Raw genomic sequence first — 21,250 nt, forward strand, 5'->3', positions numbered from 1 at the left:
ATTAATGTTGTATAAGATAAATAAGTATTCACTAAAAAGCATAAAGATCAACAAACAACCCTGCAGGTGCAAACAAACAAAACCCAGGCAGAATGACATATCTGCTTGCATGACGTGCAAACACGTTTGTGGTGAACTTTGGAGCACATCAAGAAGGTATTTTAGACTGTTGGGAAAGATTTACGTTTGAGGGGAAATCAGCTTGGAGAAAATGGCGAAAAAAAATCTCCTTGTTTTGATTTATGTTTTGCTGTTTGACACCTGGTTTTCATCTGGAGGTAAGTTAACAACGATTGGTCATACTATGTTTGGTCAATGCATAGTATTTCATAACATTTCTGGGTATACATGTTTCAGGGTAATATTGTTGGTTTCAATACATATAGGTGTATTGTAGAAACACACACACACACCAGAAACAATAACAAATCTAATGGATTTTAAAGGGTGTCTTTTGGATTTCATATTTGGCGTGTTGTGACAGTGTTTTTAAAACCTTAATATCTGCTTACAGCTCCTACAGGGGAAATGTGTGTAAAGAAAACAACAAGTGTATCATCAATCATTATTATTAATCTGTGTTTTTTACTGTAATGGCAAAGTTGTTCCAATTTAAAACCTTTCAATGTCAAACAATATTTTTCAAGTCATTAAGAGATTTGTGTCAACGAAAGAGACATTAGTGTTTGTTGCTTCTCTTTGTAGCCTCTGTGTTTCTGCCGAGACATCTTGCGGGTTCTATACTGAAGAGACAGAAACGCTATAACACAGGTGGATTTGAAGAGATGATGAAGGATAACCTGGAGAGGGAATGTTATGAAGAACGCTGTAGTCTAGAGGAGGCCAGAGAGGTCTTTGAGGACCAGGAGAAAACTGTGAGTAAGGTAACACAATAAAAAAAATTTAAGGTCTCTTTTTAAGTTTAAAATCTGTATTTCTTGTTACAGAGGAAATTCTGGATCAGCTATAATGGTAAGACAAATGATTGTTCCAATGCATGTGATCTTAACTCTGTTATAAAAGATGAACCATTGTTTTATTATAGTAAATATGTATTTTTAAACATGTTTTTTGAAGGATTGATTATCGTTTGTATAACCACAGTTTAATTTCTTAAGCAAACGCATTGTTAACTTGTGGTTACCCTGGTTTAACCATGTTTTTGTAGTAAAACAACCGTTAATGTTTTCCTCTCTAGCTCTCTCAGACACTATAATTTCTATAGCTTTCTATAAAATGTATTTTTATTTTAAATGGCCACACAAGCATAACATATAAAAATGACCATGGCCGCTCTCCTTGTCAGATGGAGACCAGTGTGAGTCATCACCCTGTCAGAATGGTGCGAAATGTGAGGATGGCATGAACACTTACACCTGCTGGTGTCCACCTCGCTTTATTGGGAAAAACTGTGAGTTAGGTAAGATCCATGATGGTCTGAGCTATCTGAACCAATGAATGTGAATGCAACCATAATACCATTTAAATATTTTGGTTCTAGTTTGGTCAATAAAATCTGTGTACAAACATCTCAGCATTTATTCTTTATTATAAAATTCTTAAGCATCATTTCAGTGGTGACTTTCCTTCTGCTGAAACCATATCTTTTGTTTTATGGGTCACTCTGGTACAGAAATGGCGAAACAGTGTAATGTAAATAATGGAGGGTGCATGCATTTCTGCATTGTGGATAACATCTATGGAGCAGTGTGTGACTGTGCTGATGGTTACAGACTGGCCTCGGACAGTAGGACATGTGAACCTACAGGTACTAAAATCCATTTCCACGCATGTTATCTATAAGTCACCTTAATGTTTACAGGGATATAAGCATTAAAGAAGCACAATCCCTTTCTTGACAAAATTAGTATTGTGCTTATTTCCAATCATGACCAAGAAATGTTAAACCGTACGTTTAAACATACAGTACTGGTGCAGATTTAGAGATCTGTCCATAATGGGTTGGTTAGGGTCTATACTAAATTGTCACACTCACTTGATATGCATGTACTTCCAAGAACTGGTGGTTGCGACTTTGGGGAGAGTCATTTTCTTGTATTATGTCCTACAGATGGGTGTTTCAATTTTTATAAATGCAGTTGAATAGAATTACTAGTTTTAACACACACGTGTACCCCCTGTTTTATAGTTCCGTACCCATGTGGACGTCTTGCAAGGAGTATTGCTGAATCTCTCAACACAAGGTCCATTATCAACGCTGAGGATGGAAATCAAATTCACTCAGTCAATTATGTCAATACAACTGAGTTCAACAAAACAGAGACCAGTCCTACAGATACCTCCGCAGTCTACAACACAACCTCTCCCATCTACAATACAACGTCTCCTCATGCTACTCTAGACAACATCCCCTCCTGGGCCTTTTATCCCACTCTACCCACTATCACAAACAAACCGAATGAGAAGCATCGCATTGTTGGAGGCCTGGAAGCAAAACCAGGAGAGATTCCTTGGCAGGTAAGACATTTAGCAAATTCTTTTATCGAAAGTGACATACAAGAAATGACATAAGTGCATCTTACCTTTTGTGATGTTGGCAATAAAGCTGTATAATCTGAAACCTTTAAATAGATCGTTTATCCAAAAATTCTGTCATTATTTACTCACCCTCGTGTTTCAAACGTGCATGACTTACTTTCTTCCGGAGAAACAAAAGAAGATATTTTGAAGAATGTTGGTAACCGAACAATGGCGGTACCTTTTCACTTCTAATGTTTGGACACAAAAGCAATGTAACACCGCTGTTTGGTGACCAACATTCTTCAAAATACCTTTATAATGCAGGAACAGTTTTGATTCATGTCTCTTTTATGTCTCTGTCATGTTGGCAGGTTGTTTTGATGGAAAAGGTGAATAAAAATCCTTTTTGTGGTGGATCTCTCATGAGCGAAGTGTGGATCATTACAGCTGCACACTGTGTTGAAAACAGGATCGGATTGTTCTTCATCAGAACAGGTAAAAGATACGGACTTCACTACAACATGTTTATCTTATTGCATTCTTAAGGGTTTTTCCATATTTCCATAGGGGAACATGACATCACAAAAAAGGAGGGAACAGAGAGAGACCATAACATGGCGGAGTGTCACATTCATCCACGTTACAACTCTCAACAGAGTCTCTACAATCACGACATCGCCCTGCTGAAGCTCAAGACACCGGTTAGCTTCTCAGACTATGCCTTGCCCATCTGTCTGGGCTCTAGAGACTTCACAGAGAACCTCCTCATGAGGTCAGAAAATTCCTTGGTGAGCGGCTGGGGGAGGCTGAAACATGGAGGCTCCGAATCTAACACACTTCAGAAGGTGGAGGTTCCCTTTGTGGACAGGACAGAGTGCAAAGGAAGCAGCATCAACAAAATCACCCGCTTCATGTTCTGCGCCGGATACAATATGATAAGCAAGGATTCCTGTCAAGGAGACAGCGGTGGGCCCCATGCCACCCACTATCAGAACACGTGGTTCCTTACAGGCATCATTAGCTGGGGTGAAGAGTGTGCCAGAGAAGGAAAATACGGCGTCTATACTCGAATATCTAGATACATGTACTGGATAACCAACATTACTGGGATCAGAATAGGATATGTGCCTAATAATGATAAAGAGCTTGCCCCATATGCACAAATTAATTTAAAACGGAGCAGAATTCAATAAGGCAAGGTTTGTTGGAATTTTAGACAACAGCAGAAAACATATCTTTAAACATAAATATATAGACTGAATAGTTGTTGCAATAAAATTAAAACTCACAGGCATTTCTGTACAGATATTTACTAGTCATCATTCAACAACAGCATTGAATCAACCAAGAAAAAATATAGTTTCTTAGACGTTGTGCTGTAAATCTAGTGAAATTGTTTTCATAACGCAAACAACATGAGGTCACTTTTGTCTTAACTCATTCTGTACATATTATACACCAGAAGTACATGGCTTAAAGAAGTGTACTTGAAGCTAAAGTACACATGGTGCTCATTCAGACCGCACCCCACTTTATCTTCTGCGCCACATGACCTGTTAACAAAATGGGAAGACATGCAAATTGTTTTGTTTTTAGTGACAGGTGAAATATTTTTTGACATCTTGCATCAAAGAATGTTTTTTTTAGTAGTTAACAAAGTTAAGTGCACATCGGAGGGCACACTTTAAATGACAGAGAAAAGAGTGCAGAAAATAAAATAATGGAATGGACAGCTTACACAGTGGGCCTTACATTGTCGGTAACCTAAACTGACCCAAGTTGTGCCAAATTTTTTATTAAAATGTTAACACAAAAGAACCTTTTAGCTCGGTCTTCTTTAGAGACTTTTTGTTGGTCGTTCATAGCTTGTGAGTTCTCTGTTGTTGTTGTTATTTTTCATTTTCAACAGTCCCAGATGTTAATCTTAAATTTCTTTATAATAAAAATTTAAATATTTTTTGTAACACATTAAGATTATAGTATAAAGTCATAGCTCAGACAATTTAGTTGTGGAAGAATTATTACTGTCAAAGAAATGTAACAATGGAGATATTAAAGACATCCCAGCTGTGATTTTACTTTCCTGGGTCAACAATAAACACTTAATAATTTAAAGGAGCAGTTCACCCAAAAATAAAAAATCTGTTATCATTTACTCTCCCTCCAGTTGTTCTAAATTGACGGGGCATTCGTGACCTAGTGGTTAGAGACTCAGACTTGTAACCTGGTTCGAGCCTCAGTACCAGTAAGGATTGTAGGCACTGTTTCCCCCATCTGCTCCCCATGTGCCGCAGCAATGGCTGCTCACTGCTCTGGGTGTGTGTTCACGGTGTGTGTTTGACTCACTGCTGTGTGTTTGCAATTGGATGGGTTGAATGCAGAGCACAAAAAAACTTGGCCTCGCAACACATCACTTTTTCACTTGTACTAAATCTGTATAAATTCTGAAAAACACAGAGAAAGATATTTGGAAGAATACTTGTAACCAAACAATTCTTGGCCACTATTGACTACCATTGTAAGCAAAAATACAATGGTCAAACATGTCCCTGAACTGCATTCCTAAATTCTTCAAAATATTTTCTTTTGTGTTCTTACTACCATGGTCACTTTGGAACAACTTGAAGGGTAAGTAAATGAAGTCAATATTTGGATGAACTGGCCCTTTAGGCTTGCTTCCACAGTCTGTCTCAAAGTAAAGATGAATATAAGTGCATGCAAACACTTCACGCGGTGCGCATAAGAGTAAGCACATTATTGTGAAAGCTGTAACAAAATCACTTTTGACTATTCATTAAAATGCATATCTAAATATTTCTTGCAGAGAAAAACTGCTGCCAAAGACAAATCTGAATATTTAAAAGAAGAAAAAGAGGGATAAAGATTAACCTGGAATGTTAGATTTTGGCACAGAGTATTAACAGATTAACAGCATATGTTCATCTTTCATCCACTGCATAGCTGGTGTCCATTCCAGCATTATAATGGCTTTTTTAAAGAAGTGCACAACCATTAGCCATCTGAAGAGAAAAACAGTGGGGCGTTAAGTTGGTGACCCGCCTATCCTCTCCATTCATATTGGCTTTTTAAAATATAATATACACTTAAACATTTTGATAACTACGCAAAATGCATGTTTTTTATCACATTCTATGGCACAGTTTGGTGATGGTGATTTCCAAGAATGAAGTAGATCTGTGTTATCCAAAAATTTGTGCTCAAATGTTTTTGACAAATGTCTTATTATTTTCAGACTTCATGGCTGCAGATGGAGAAGTGTCAGTGTGTATCAATGTATTTGGTTCATTCTATTTCTAAACAAGCAATTTTCGTTTCAAAATCTGACATGATTCACAATGGCAGATGGCAACTCTCAGTTGACTTGGCGGTTCTGTTTTCCTGACTTTAAGTTTGTTTGTTAATGTGCATCACGTGGTGTGACTGGGCTCAGTCCTGGATGACAATTATGGCCTTTGGGGTTGTCACATGGTGAGAGCTTTGAGTTAATGTGCATGTTCTATTTTGCTGCTCGGCATCCCGTTGTTTATATTTCCCGTACCTTTAAAATAAAAAGCAGGAAAAAAGAACATTTATTCATCATTTACAGAATTAACGAAAATAAGATATTTTGAAGAATGTAGCAAACCGTTACTACATGGGCATTTTTCCTACCATGCTAGTCAATGATGTCAGTTGCTAACAATCTTCCAAATATTTTTCTTTTTGTTCAATAGAACAAAGTAATTTATACAGGTTTGGACAACTTTGGGGAGATGAGGGAGTAAATAATAAGTGAATTAAAATTTTTGGGTGAAGTATCCCTTTGAAAGTGGAAGGATTTTATATGGAAACACGCTGTGTTTATGGCTTCTATATAGGGATTTAAATAAAATGTTGTTTGTAATTCAAAACGGGATCTGGTAGAGGCGGTCATTGGGCTATTTGGCAATTGTCACGCACGTGTGCAACATGTTACACCTGATGCATTGTGCTTGTTTATAAGCACCATTGTTCATGAATAATTTATTTGTTTTCATTTACATTTAGTCATTTAGGCAGATCATCCAAAGCGATTTACAAATGATGTTAATTTTGGACATGATTAAATGGACAAACTTTGGTTTAAAATAATTCATTTGAATTTCTTTAATAATATATTTGATGATTTATGTTAGCAGATAAAACAAAGACACAAATCCAAGAAAGGTCTTAAAAGACAAAAGGATTAAGTCTGTCAGGTGTACCCACCATTAACTCACGTCCCGACCTAATGGATGGACTTCTGCCTGCATCTCCCAGCATTCTCAGCAGTTTATCAACAGGGAGTTGGCCTTCACCGCCACGTGTCAAATTCTTAACCTGCCTGTGGGTATTGTCATACTTTCAGATTTATATTTTATTTTAAAGATTAAAAGCAAAAGGGCATTATAGTCTTGTAGACTGCCAAGGAGGCAAGAGAAAATTGCATAGGCATTAATTTCACTGATTACTCACCAAAGTCCCATGGCATTCTCCTGAAGCACATGAATGACATCACCACTTTTGACGATTACGTCATCCTTGCCACATTTCAAGTGGTCCACCATTGCTCTGTACCTCCCAGGAACCTTCAAGACAAAAAATTGATTCTGACGGTAAAACCCAAATCCATCCCAAAGCGATTAAGGTGAATATTTATGACTAAATATATAGCTCACCAGCAACACATCATCTTCTTCATCTGAGTCTGAGATGTTTGAAAGGTCCGTGGTCCAGTCCTCCAAACCCTCACAGATGTCCACTGAGTGAGATGTCCCTGGCCAGCCTAAAACCCACAATCAACCAACCAACAGCCAAAATGACATTTTCACAGTCATGATCACTTTAGCCATAATGTGATTGGATTTTAAGATAATAAATAAATCCACAATTCCATATTCCAGAACTCATTCACAAAATCCCATTATCTTTATTGTCATTTCTCTGCTCTCATCAACCAGTGTAAATGCCAAAGAAAATGGCCTATTCACTCTGCTCCTGGCTGACTCACTGCGCCGGTTGTTTTGTTGCCGTGGACGCGGAGAAACGATGACCGGGTCCGTCAGAACCGGACTGGTGCGGCCCGAATCGGCTTCTTCCGAGCTTACCGACGCCCCCTGGAGCTTGCTGTGAGGAAGGACATCAAAACAACCTGAGCAGCCAGTGATCTGTGTGGAACTCCAGGGCATGCACACGGACATATGGCCCACACTGACCCACCAACCGATGAACCGACCGGCACGAGGGCATCAAAGGCACAACAAACAAACATGAAACACGGGCAGGTTATTCAACAACAGGACTGTGCTCGATATAATCAAATTTCAGCAGTCTTAGACAGTGTGACTTTAAGGTAGTTCATTCACTTTTTCAATATTTCATAATATAAATGGGGCTGACCACAAGCCTGTTGCGTTACATTCATGCATACGGTACGTTCAACACTATATCCATCATGCAGATGGAATCAAATCATACAGTAGTTATGAATATGATATGTCGACCAATGATTTTCAATAAATTATGCATTTTCTCAGGAACAATGCTAAAAAATATGAATGTTGATGTACATATATTATATTCACACTATGTTAACGATAGAGAAGACTTGACCACAGTGAGATTCACCTGTCTGCCAAGGGTGCGAATAACAGGTGCTCACCATCATGACCTTGTTGAGCATCATCTGTAAGAAATATATAAGAAATGTAAGAAACACTAACATATTCAACATGAACAAACATGGAGTTGAAATGTAGAAACCTTTGACACTCTTTTGCTGGTTGTTTAGTATTTTTCTAATCTCAGTAAGCCAGGCAACTTTCACTTCGACTGTTGGAGCCTGCCAAATATATGTGTAGTTAACATACTACCTGTTTCAAAATTTAGAAGTGTTTTGAGAAACATTTTAAATTAAATGATTCACCTGAACAACATACACCTCCTCTTTACCATTGAACCAGATTTCAAATTTCTTCAGATCTCCTTTGATATTTTCGGTGATGGTGACCGCACTCATCTGCACATGATACAAGGAGTCCAGGTGACTCCGAAAGATGATGAAACCTTATATGAGGTATCAAATAGTTTTTTGCATTTTCTCTTTCTCACCATGAGACAGTGTTTGAAGCTGTAAGATGCTGTTCGATTAGGTCCATCTCCATTCTCCTCCCTCTTCTTGCAGAAAAGCAGAGCTCTCTCATGGAGGAACAGATGCCTATGCATAGGTTTAAAGCGGGCCATGTCCTTCATGCGTGTAGCCCCTTTCCTGTGGTTGATCCACACGTTGAAAGAGCCCTGCATCAGGACACGGCCCAGGTTGCTCAGTTCACCCTATATACACAGAGTTTTAAATCAGCTAAGGCAGGTATGTGAATATCAGCATGTTAAGAAGTGAAATGCATATAAACATTAACATCCTGACTTGTTTGTTTGACACGACATACCTCATAACCGGTGATGGCAATTTGATGCATGGAGTCATTGACAGACTTAAGAAGGTCCAGCATTGCGTTTAGCGCCCCCTGCAACTCCGGTGCATACAGTGAGTTTAAACTGTGTTTTAAAAGTTCCTTACATGAAAGATAGAAAGCATTTTGTGTAAATATCATTTAGATACACATTTAGTTTAAAAAATATATATATACTGTATATATAATGTGAACATTTTGGATCTGAACCTTCAAAAGAAGCTGATATTTGGTTAAACGCTGAACAGGTTTCAACAAATATGAGTCCAGCCCTAGTTTATGTTCCAGCTTTCTCTTACACTCCTACAGAAGAAAGATTTAGCAAAACATTAATTTATTTGAATTTATTTTAAGGTTATTTTGCGGTGGCATGTTATGAAAAATACCTGAATGAAGACAGAATCTGAACACTGCCTCCATAGAGCATCTGAACGTGGTTTGTTCTGGCAGTAGCGTTCATACACCTGAAAATTTTCCTTCTGTGAACCATGACAGGTGAAATGGTTAAAGAAAATCTTAGCAGCAGTGGTTCTCATGGGCTGTGAACTACAAATAGATTCCAGGTCTGTGCTCCATGATAGGACTTTCAGCAGCAGGGGAAAAGTGTACTAAATACAAATACTAAAAGGCAACCTTTTAATAATAAATAGACTTATCAAACTTTAAACAGAAAGGAGAAAACATTTCCTGTGTCTTTTGTTGTTGATGCCAACGGCTATGTGACCAAACAAACAACGTATTTTGCAACAATCTGTTGCTTAATATTGCTATTAGGCTTTTAAATTACAGATTCCTATTTCACAATTTATTTATCCCAGCCTTTTTTACATTCATAGTTTTGCATATTTTTAACCATTTGTAGTTCATAATATAATATTTTATTGCAAATATTTTAAATATATAATAAATATGTTACATTTATCAATATAATATAAAACAAAATCATGTTTTATATGTAAAATCTGGTTCCTGAAACAAATCAGGTTGAGATCCGCTGCTGTAAAGTCCATAAACTATCCAGATGGCAATTTTAAGCAATGCATTTTAAATGTACTGTTTGTGGTCTGTACTGAAATGTCTTATTTTGCGCCACACAGAATCGCTCACCCTTGCCAAAAAGTGTGCTCCTACTCTCTCTGGAGCTTCTAAGCAGTTCTCCAAGTCCTGCAGGAATATCCTGCAAAACAGAATGAATATGAATGTTTGATTATGAGTGCGTGTGTGCACATGTGTAGCTGTATTACCCACCTGCTGTGAAATTTATAGATCTCCGGCAGATTTCCAAACAGCTCCTCTTTCTTGTTTTGCAGTACAGATGGCAGTATGTTGGAGAGAGAGGGATTATCCATCTCTGCCCTGTATCCCTGACACCCAGGATTTAGATAATTGAATGTTACATTATATTATTCCACATTTACTTGGTATTCCATAATAAACAGACCTGGCTTAAGAACATTAACAACTACGATAGGAGATATTGGCTACCATTTGATCTTCTACAAGGCGGCACATCTTAAATTGCATTTAAGGTCCATTGTATGAAATTTAGCGGCATCTAGTGGTGAGGTTGCGAATTACAACCAACGGCTCACTCCACCGCTCACCCCTCCCCTATGAAGCACTATGGTGGCTGACACAGGGCTAAGATCTTGTCACGTTTTCGCTTCTTTGCCAAAGGAGATAACGTATTTACGAAACGCGTTTTGTAGCTTGTCCGTTTATGGCTACTGTAGAAACAAGATGACAAAATCTGTGTAAGGGGACCCGCGGTGTATGTAGATAGAAATAGCTTATTCTAGTAATAAAAACGAAATACTTCATCATATAAGGTCTTTATACAACTCTAAAGTCATGCAGTAGTACAGTGTGTATATTATATTGAATTTCTGTCACTAGATCCTCCAAAAAATCACACATGGCACCTTTAAAAACGGTTTGAAAGACAAAAAAGATCTAGTAGGCCGATACATTATAATATTTCTAAAGTGAGTAGGATCAGAAACATTAAAACCGGACTGATTGTTTAAGTGTAATTCAGTTTAAGCATTACCAGCAAAACAGACAGCAGCTCCTCCACATAGATTCTCTCCGTCTCGATCAACTCCTTCATTACATGCCTGCAGAAATAAGGGATGCATGGGAAATAACAGTGGAAAGAGGGGTGGAGAGTGATGAGGATAGAAAGGGATAAAGACTGGTGAGAAACAGACACAAAGGAGAAGTTAAGTCGAAATATATGATTAATGTCAGACCTTTTAGCTGTGGTACTGTTTGGATACTCACCTTTTGTGCTGGTCAGGGTTCTCAAACCCCTCTGGGCTGTAAGATAGGCAGCTGCGATTCTCCTCATAGTCGTGCATCACTTCTATCTACAGGAACCATAACGGCCAATTCTTTATTAGATCATCGCTGCCCTGTTTATTTTCTTGTAATTGGAATTTCTGTGCACACACACTCTTGCTGCGTTCCAATTCACCTACGTATACCACACCTTTAAAGTATGTACTGTTTTTGTTATGGAAAAGTATATACATTTTAGTCCGTAGCAAAACTGTATGCACGCCCTGGGACGTTGTTGCCTATGACACTGGGATCCTTAACTGTCACAAACATCAAAATACAGCTCTTCCTTGCATTTACGTATTTATTTACATTTACATTTTTTTGGCATGTTTTTATCCAAAGTGACTTACAAGTAGGAGAGCATATAACATTTTGTCAACACTTTTAAAAGTACCATTAGTTTAAAAGGTTATACTACTATGAGGATTAAAGCTGGAGTGAGCAAGGGAGAGAATGAACAACAATATTTTTTATTTTGTAAAAAAAAAATTGACACAAGACACAGACAGTTATTGGTAAATTAAATAAATGCAGAACAGGTATGTTTTGAGTTGTTTTTTGAAAGTTGTGAAGGATGCTGCAGTTCGGGTGGAGGCAGTTCATTCCACCACAGGGGGAAAAAAAAGAGTAAAGGTATCTGCAAGCGATTTGGTGCCTCGCTGTGATGGAACAACCAGGCGTCGCCCATTTTCAGGCTTAAGATGGCAGGGGGGATGTAGACCTTGAACAGTGAGTTAAGGTAAAGGGGTGGATTCGTTATCATTCTGAAGGATAGTGTCAGCAATTTAAACTCGATGCAGGCAGCAACTGGCAGCCAGTGAAGTGAAATCAGGAGGGGTGTTACATGGGTTCTTTTAGGCTAGATGTGCAGCTGCATTCTGGATGGTTTCCAAGCGCTTGACTGCATTGGTTGGAAGGCCAACCAGTAGAGAATAGCAGTAGTGCAGTCTTGATATGACCAGAGCTTGGACTAGTAGCTGAGAGGCATGCTCTGACAGGAATGGCCTGATCTTCCAGATGTTGTAGAGCACATATCTGCAAGTTCGAATGGTTGCTGCGTGAGATGAATTTCAGGTGGTCATCGAACATCACCCAAAGGTTTCTCGCAGACTTGGTGGGTGTTCTAGTTGAGGATCCGTGCTGAATGGTAAGGTTCTGTCTTGTAGAGGTTGAGTTGTAGGTGATGCTCTTTCATCAAGAAGAGATGTCCAGAAGGCAGGCAGAGCCATGGGCAGAGAAGGTTGGGTCATCTGGCTGAAAAGAGAAATAAAGTTGTTTATCATCTGCATAAAAATGGAGGGAATGAGAACCCATGTGCCTTAATCACTGGAACCAGGGAGGTTGTATATATAGAAAAGAGGAGAGGAGCAAGAACTGATCCTTGAGGAACTCCAGTTGTCAGCTGGTGAGATCTGGATGTCTCGCCTCTCCAGGATACTTTAAAGGTTCTGCCTGTGAGATAAAAGTCAAACCAGTTGAGTGCATTTCCAGAGATGCATAATTTGGAGAGAGTGCAGGATCTGGTGGTTCACAGTGTCAAATGCAGCAGAGAGATCACGCAGAATAAGGACAGATGACAAGGATTTAGCCCTTGCCTGCTGTATGTTTTCGACGACAGACAGGACAGCGGTCTCTTCTTTCTTAAAGCCGGATAGTTGACTGTCCAGAAGGTCGTGCTGTGAGAGATGGGCAGAGATTAAGTTAAAAACAACCCTTTCGAGGGCCTTTGAAAGGAAAAGCAGAAGTGAGATTGGTCTGTAGTTGCTGACCACTGAGTGTTGGCTTCTTGAGTAAAAGTGTTACCAGGGCTTGTTTAAATGAGTTGGGGACAGTACCAGTGGTGATGGAGGTGTTTGTAATGTGTGCGAGTTGAGGCAGTAGAGACAGAGAGATAGCCTGTAGGAGATGGGAAGGGATGGCACTGGTAGTAGGCCTGGTGGAAAGAAGAACTTTGGAGACATCAGTTTCCGAAAGGGGAGAGAAAGAAGGAAGTTGAGGATAGCAAGGGGTAAGAGAGAGATCTGGGATGCATTGAGCAGATAATTGCCTGCTGATGGTCTCCACTTTATCAGTGAAGAAGTTGGCAAAGTTTTCAGCTGTCAGCGAGGTATTGGCCGGAAGTGGAGGGGTACAGAGAAGAATTGAGTAATGTTGATGCGGGTTAGATGAAGTTTGGATTTTGTTTTGAAAATACGTGGTTTTGGCTGCAGATATAATAGTTTGTGAATTTATTCATTCATTATTTTGTATGTGATGTTTACTGTATACTTATACTACTGTATTTATTAATTTAGCGAAGCATCTTATATTTAATTTTATTAATGCAGGGTAGCGTCACTAAACTCCGCCCTCTCCTGGTGAGTTGTGGGTAATATTAGCCGTTAAGCGTCCATGGATTTACTCCGGGAACAGTAGACCTTCCGGATATTTTGAGAACACTCATTTCAGCATATTTTGATTTGGGACATACTAATTCTATTTTCGAATAATATTGAGGACAGAAAGTATGCAAATTGGGACGCAGCTTACGTGTTTACTTTTACAAGTAATTGTGAGAATCAACAAGAACAGTCATCCAACCTTTTTTGTGCTGGGATTTTTCCTTGAGGCCCGTTTACCAGGCAGTGCGAGATCAAAAGAAAACCTCAAACTGGAGTTCACATCAAAGCCTGACAAAAATGACAAGTGATGTTGAGACAAATAGAGACAGTAAGTTTGCCAAGAGCAAATACAGTCATGTAACTGTTCAAGTTACATCGCAGTAGACATACTGTGTTTAGGAGAGAAGAGTGGAGATTTGCAGCGTGGTGAGGGTTCGGGCCTTGGAGCGACCAGCTGGATGGGTCTGACCTGAATATCAGCCAGTTTCCTTAGACAGGCCTGTCTGTTCTGGATCATTCCCTGCACTGTTGATAACTTAGCTGTGACAGCTTCTATCTGAGACTGACAGAAAGAGAGCAAATAGAAGAATTGATGGGAAGAGACATGTTTTTAAAGGGATAATTCAAGTCATTTCAAACCTGTATGACTTTCTTCTGCAGGACACAAATAAGAAAAAATATTTTGGTATCTAAAAACCATTGGTCCTCGTTTACGTCTACTGTATGGACACAAAACCATTGCAAGTTAATAGGGAGCAACAGTTTTCTGTTACCAACATTCTTCAAAATATCTTCTTTTATGTTCTGTAAAAGAAAGAACGTCATACAGATTTGAAATGACAAGAGGGTGAGTAAATGATGACAGAATGTCCTAACATACAAATGACATTATATCTGTATGTCCACATTGTGTATGAATGTTTGTGTGTTACATGTCTGTTCATACCTGCAGCTGAGGTGTGAGTATTGCTTCAAACTCCAGGCTGAGAATGTCAGGACTGGACCGGACGACCGAGGGCGCGGTCTCCATCAGCCTCTCAATGTCGATCAGGGCTGCCTGTGCCCCCTCTTTTGACTGAAACTTATCCAGCAACTGGTTTGCGAGCAGATAGGCCCCCTCATCACACCAGCGCCCGGTCTATACATACATAAACATATACATAATCTGCTCTGAATCGTTTAAACACCACATTTAAATGTATTTTTTGCATATATATTGTGCATTTCCATTTGCATAGTTAACACCTCCTCCAGTCGCAGCAGAAGGTCTCGTATGCGCGTGAGAGCTGCCTGTTTTGCACGCAGGGCTATTGTGAGCATGTCACAATGGTGCCGCAGTTCATTGCAGCGCTGAACTATGAGGGCAAGAGCGTAGTGATGACTGGCTGCCAGCTGGTGCCCGTGCAGAATAATAATCTGAGCACGACTCATTTCTTCCTGCACGTATAAGAGAAAACTGTCAGCTATAAATGAAAGCATAGTGTGTGTAGTGGATGTGTGTAATGAACTACAGGGCTATACACTTGCAAAAATAAAAGACTGTGTGGATGTGAAATTGATTGTGAATATTTATTTGGCAAATCATGATATTGTTCTGCTTTTTGACAAGCTTTTTGACTACTATCTTGCTGAAAATAAATATTTGATATACTTAATACTTAATATATTGTGAGATATTTGATCTTGACCTCTGCTGTGGTCTCCAGCATCTCAAGATCTGTGAGTAACTGGTCCGTCTGAGCTACCGTTGTCCCCAAGGCGGCAATGGCTTTCTCCTGTGTGCAGAGTTTCTCCAGAATGGTCTCCATCTGAAGTAAAATGAGGTAAATGATTCAATTGAGTATTCCTGAAATGCAATATCATGTTTATCGGCTTAATTTGAATTTAAATGTCTTTCTAACTGTTCTAAATAAGAGTCCGATTTTAAGAGAGAGTGTCTGTACCTCATGAAAACTCAGCTCGTACTGGAGCAGTTGCAGGTATTGTTGAAGTTTGAGGTGGTGCTTCTCAAAAAAGCCATCGAATGCCATCTCCATATCGCGCAACTGTGCCAAGAGTCTGCGGGTAAATGAAGTATGGTGGATTCTAATCTATCAACCAAATATACACAATTTATGTAAAAACCTATGTGTTATTCATAAAGATAAAGACATAAAATGTACCAAGAAACTTCATGAGAAATTTGAGATAAAATAACAGTGCAATTCTACAATTAAACCTTGTTTTATGAACATATTAAGCACGCCTCCTCTATTTCACATAATAAATAATTGGCAGGATAGAGAATAGTTTTGCATTTAACCCCATTAACATGCCTATTCACTCTTTCTTTGTCTTGGCTGATGTCTCTGTCTTCTGCTGCAGCCCCTTCCACTGCATTAGATGCCTCAAGGTTTGAGAACAGCTGACGGCCCTCCCTCATCACTGACCTGATGTCATCCTGAAATAATTTGAAATCAGTGCACTCATTCAGTCATTCATACTGTGAGTTCATCAGACATTAAGAAGGGTGAAAGTTGTTTATATGCTAATAAAAAGCAAACTGATTTATGTATTTTATTATTCGGCCATATTGATCCATTGGAAATGTTATCCGGTTGGTCATAAACCATAAACCACCTAAAGAGTGTATTTGGGCAAGCTTTTTCTCTGTTTATCAGCACAAATACAACAAACGATCAATACCAGTTTGTTTAACCCAAAATGTAAATCAAGTTGTCTGCTGTAGATCTAGGGCACATCAGTTGTTGTTGGTTGACATTCTGTTGTAACACAATCAGTGTATGAACATATGTTTGCTTGCATCCTTTAAACTGTTCACTTTAGGGTGCCTTTTTGTTGAAGATGAATAAATAAAAAACGAAATCATTTCAATACCTTCATCTTCCTGTACTTCTCAGTGTGTGATCTGAGTAAGTACTCAATGCCGCTGGCTTCATCTGGCAGCTCAATCTCAGACAGCTCTGTTCCAAAAAGCTGTAGCATCTGAGCAATGTCTTTTACTGTCACTGCGAAACTCTCTATGGCCTAAAGGGGGCAGCACAGATACAAAAATACATATTACTCAGCATTTATTTTAATAAGAGGACAATATATTCTTACCTAAAAAATCAAATTATTATCAATATGGAGCAAGCTAGCATACTTTTTATGTAAAAAACATTTTTGGATTTTTTTTTATAAAAACCTAAAAGTGAAATATCTAATGATTGAATGCTAAAGCATATCATAGCAGTTTGTATGTATGTTTAAAGGCTTCATTCCCTGCATCAATGTGCTGCTGTAGCACACAAGAAACTGTCTTACTGTTCGCAGAACTATCCAGTCACTGTGGCTCTGCTCCAGGGTATTACCAAACTCAGTGCTGAGTTGATTTTCATCAATGAAGCGAAGCAGGTCTGTCAGTGAGCTCAGCATCACCATCTGAATAGAACAGACATGATGAAAGGAATTAAGTAAATGTTTCCTGAAAACTGAGTTTAATAGGAATAATCCATTAATTTATACAAGACCAACCTTGTAAGGCTGGTGTGGCCTTTAAAGGGCACCCTATTGAGTTTTAAAATAACGAGACATATAAAATGTTTCCTCAACAAGGTATTGTATTTAAACTGGCTGATGTTAATACTATACTTGATGTTTCATTTGCTCTTTAATTCTTTGAATGTACCGTCTTATCACAACGGTATATAATAAGAAAATCTGATCTTTTGTTTTGTCTCTCACCGGCATCTTGAGGGTAAAGTCATCCTGACTGAAGCGGAAACCGAGGTCTGTTCCAGTGGTCTGGGGGTGAGTTTTGGGTCTCAGTACCAGAACTAAGTGTAAATGTCCAGGGAAGGACATCTGAAGAACAGATAGGATATTTCAGGGGTAATATATCTTACATTCAACTTATTGAATCAAAGAAATCAGAAGGATTAACAAAGTAATTGTATAAAACTATTGACTTTGAAAACGTTTGAATAAAACAACTGTCTTTTTCTCTCATCCACCCACTTTGAATGTTTATATAGATGTAGAAATCTAGGTCAGATATAGATGCCCACATGTCACCATACATGCGGATATCTAAATCGTGACACAGTATTACAGTAAAAGTTATAAGCAGTCCACAAAAACAATTGACACCTGTAGGCCTATTTTTAGCCATTAGAATTCAAAGTGTTTATATCCTGGATGGCTTGTAACCCCTTCTTGCAGAATAAAGCACAAAATACACTCTAATTGTAAGCAATGAGGTACTGTGCAAAACTTGATAAGATAGTCTATGAAAATCAAAGGCTGGATTTTAGTGTTTAACTCCAGCTAATGCTGACAAGTGAACTATAATTCCTGTCAGCTTTCTGTCTTACATCTTCTGATTGACAGATGATCAATAAACCCCATCAGAGACACATAGACCTCTCACCCTGACTGGTGTACTATATCAACAATCCGTAAAATTTTACAGTTTAGTTAATCTGGTTTATTTTTCACATTCTTTACGCTTAATGATTAGTTACGTATAGTAAAAAAAGTCTATAGAATCTATTTTTAGTGCGTCAGCAATGTCCCATGCTCAACTATAGTGTCGTGTTCTTGCAAATACACTACAGCCACATTATCAAGGTGTGCTTCTATTTTAGTTGCTATTATTTTAGATGGCTGTAATGCGCCACACTGAGAGCGGTCATTTCTCTTTGGAATCCAATATAAAACATCACTGGTTTGAATTAACACAATAATGCAATAACAATTATTCTAAACGTGATCTTTACTCGGATTCGCAATAATGTAGAGCAATAGACTCCCACCCAATGCCCGCAGTAACGTTTGCCTGTCTGCAGCATAAACCCGATACGAAATATATACGAATCCGGCTTACCGCAGCCCTCTGGAGTCGGGGTAGTCCTCTGAGTGGATTTGCTTCCGCCATTGTTTCTAATTTGCCAGTTTCGCGTGGATGTAAAACCACTTCTTGGCCTCACAACTTCCCTCCCTCCATGACTTTGTCTGCGGGACTCTGCAGCAGCAGCAGCATAGAGCAGCCGCAGAGAAGATGCTGCAGTGCCGACAACACCTTGACCGCACTTAAACACTTATTACAGGCACACATAGCTCTCTAACGCGGGTTCATTTCTGTTAAACATGCTCTTTTGTACAATTGACGTTATTTATGGAATCGTCATATGCCGCATATCTGACGTTCAGCGGTGAGGAGAACGTGGGTTACAAATTCCAGCACCACGGACAGAGGTCGATGCGCACGCGAAAAGGAAACGGACACACTTCACTTCTCGCATAACACATAATCATCATATAATAAAATCCCTAAAATAGTAATATTTTTTAATAATAATAACTGGCAATTATTACTTTAGCAAGCATGTGCACTGTGGTTTTGTAGACTGCCTAAAGAGGATGCAAAAAGTAATAGAAAATGTTTTTTACGTCGGTAGTCGTAAAGACATTATTTCCAAATGTTTTCAGTTTAGATTCTTTTTAAAAGTGTATAACGTTATTTTTATCTAAATAAAAAAATATATTACAAAACATTCTTCTGTAAAACACAGGAGAAGATATCTTGAGGAACGTTGGTGACCAAACAACATTGGACCCCATTGGCATGTTTGGATACAAAATCACAGAGACGTTTCTCAAAATGTCTTCTTTTGTGTTATTCAGAGTCTTATTCAGGTTTTGAATAAATGTTAAATGATAATAAATGTTGACAGAATACATACTGAATACATTTTGATGAAAGAACTTATACTTTTGGTAGAACTAATCACAATGCTTTAAAAGCATATCGCTGATCATCAACATTGGTAGGTGACTTATTGTTGGGTGTGACACAAAAATGTGCCATTGTTTATATGTTTTAAAAACATGCAAGAACAAATGTGTCGCCCAAAATTGTTTTTGCCTGAGACACGTTTCAGTAAGTAGCCAATATGGGGCATTAATGCATGCGCAATACATTCTTTAGGTTTGTACATAAGTACATTTTTAGTAGATGATCAGCATCTAAATGTTAAAAATGAAACAGAATACTACTAAAAATACTTGAAATGTGAATTGATAGCAAGTAAAAGCATTTTGTGGATTTTAAGTCATTTTTTCAGTCTTTGAAATTTCTAAATATTTGAATCAGCCCCATCTGTCATTTCTGTGTTTAGCTTCGCTCATCTTAAATGTCTAGAACAAAGATTAAAAACCTTAATCACCAAGGCTGGCCATGAAAGACCCGAAACATGCCAGGAAGATCCGTTTTTCTAAGCATTTAATAAAGGTCAGGTCAGAGTTCAGAGAACTTTACTTCATTTGAGTGACACTGGTTTTGTCCCAGACTACTACGAGCACTTTCTAATGAAGAGGGAATCCATAGCCTGTGCTCAGTAGATGCAATCCCATTATAGACAAAGTGGGAGTGTAGACAGATTAAGAGAGATTAAACTCTGTAACAATCTGTGCCAGTCTGTTGGGTAAACAGGACCAAAAACTGAACATCCATCACCAGACAGAAATTGTTATGGAAGTTGTGATTTTGAGAACTGGATGGCAATGTTAATGCTATTGCCTTCCTGGGCAAAAATGTGTTTTTGGGTAGAACTGGTAGGTCATAAATTCAGTTCTGAGTGGATGTTATGACTGAATATAACGTATGACCTCACTGCATGGTAGGCGCTTTGGATAAAAGTGTCCGCCAAATGCATGGTGTAGCAGACAATCTATCAAAAATGTTCTGTTGAGTTCAAGCAGAATTCCAGGCAGGTGTCCATTTCAGGAATTTGAGAGTTCATGAAAGGTCTTCATGCATTAAGGGAAATATTCACACTCCTCTTTTCCAAAAGAAATTTCCAAACATATGGATTTATAAGGACCTTAATATTTTATCCTGTAAAATTAAGATACTTTTCAGTGTCTTAATGTAAAACCCATTGTATTAGTAAAACTCATTGTTTTTTTTCGTATTGATTTTTAGTGGCAAAAACTGCCTCAAAAGATTAACATTATATAACAACGTTAACCTAAAAAGTCATTTGACTAATCACAACTTTTGATAATGTGTTCATCTTTTATGATTATATATAGATAAATATACACCGTTAACTTGCTCATGTTTGACTTTACTGTAGCTATTTAAGAGAATGCTTAGCAATAAGTCGATTACACCCAACAGATGTTCTTAGGCCGTACCAGTGAGACATGCGCCAGTGCTTGATTCCTAGGATTGGTGGAAAGCTTTTACAGAAACAACATGTCATCAGATCAGACTGCCTGATAGGACCAAACAGAAGGGCCATGTTCATAAATTACATCCTTTTAATTGTTTGTTTATTTATTGATTGATTTGTTGCAATATCAAACATGATATTTATTCAAATGTTATGAAAATACTTTAAAGGGTTTACTTAAAATTATACTCAATTTTAAAGCAATGAAATGGCCAAGATTTAACACAAAGACCCTTTAAATAAGGAGATGCTTAAGATGTGTCCAGGGGTCACTGCATTTTCGAGTCTGTTGGCCATCTGGTGCAGAGAGTTATCACCTAATATTTCTATTTGTTTA

General features: G+C 38.3%; 2 protein-coding genes across 6 annotated transcripts; one reads left to right on the forward strand and one right to left on the reverse strand.

Moving 5' to 3' along the window:
- Positions 1-119: 119 nt before the first annotated feature.
- On the forward strand, positions 120-4,636 carry f9b (coagulation factor IXb). Its single transcript, XM_056736303.1, has 8 exons — positions 120-278; positions 706-875; positions 948-972; positions 1,307-1,420; positions 1,634-1,768; positions 2,150-2,478; positions 2,853-2,976; positions 3,049-4,636. The coding sequence occupies exons 1-8, from the start codon at positions 212-214 to the stop codon at positions 3,672-3,674; spliced, it is 1,590 nt and encodes a 529-aa protein (XP_056592281.1). The 5' UTR covers positions 120-211; the 3' UTR covers positions 3,675-4,636.
- A 956-nt stretch (positions 4,637-5,592) lies between these two features.
- LOC130411573 (proto-oncogene DBL) lies at positions 5,593-18,864 on the reverse strand. Of its 5 annotated transcripts, none has more exons than XM_056736299.1 (27): positions 18,561-18,864; positions 17,420-17,539; positions 17,000-17,116; positions 16,571-16,720; positions 16,009-16,133; positions 15,637-15,751; positions 15,382-15,501; positions 14,939-15,130; positions 14,640-14,831; positions 14,084-14,255; positions 13,893-13,981; positions 11,253-11,338; positions 11,020-11,086; positions 10,218-10,333; positions 10,077-10,146; positions 9,356-9,433; positions 9,180-9,272; positions 8,946-9,071; positions 8,611-8,832; positions 8,426-8,518; positions 8,263-8,341; positions 8,128-8,185; positions 7,511-7,710; positions 7,179-7,285; positions 6,976-7,088; positions 6,730-6,844; positions 5,593-6,040 (listed from the first exon to the last, which is right to left on the reverse strand). In XM_056736299.1, exons 1-27 carry the CDS (start codon positions 18,609-18,611, stop codon positions 6,026-6,028), a joined length of 3,081 nt encoding a protein of 1,026 aa, XP_056592277.1. In that variant the 5' UTR covers positions 18,612-18,864; the 3' UTR covers positions 5,593-6,025. The 5 variants fall into 5 exon arrangements, 4 of the variants coding, with proteins under 4 accessions (XP_056592277.1, XP_056592278.1, XP_056592276.1 ...); XM_056736300.1 differs by having other exon boundaries at positions 7,511-7,626; positions 9,356-9,448; XM_056736298.1 differs by having other exon boundaries at positions 9,356-9,448.
- Between the last annotated feature and the right edge of the window lie 2,386 nt (positions 18,865-21,250).

This window comes from Triplophysa dalaica, chromosome 22 (assembly GCF_015846415.1).
Source record: "Triplophysa dalaica isolate WHDGS20190420 chromosome 22, ASM1584641v1, whole genome shotgun sequence".
Lineage (NCBI taxonomy): Eukaryota > Metazoa > Chordata > Actinopteri > Cypriniformes > Nemacheilidae > Triplophysa > Triplophysa dalaica.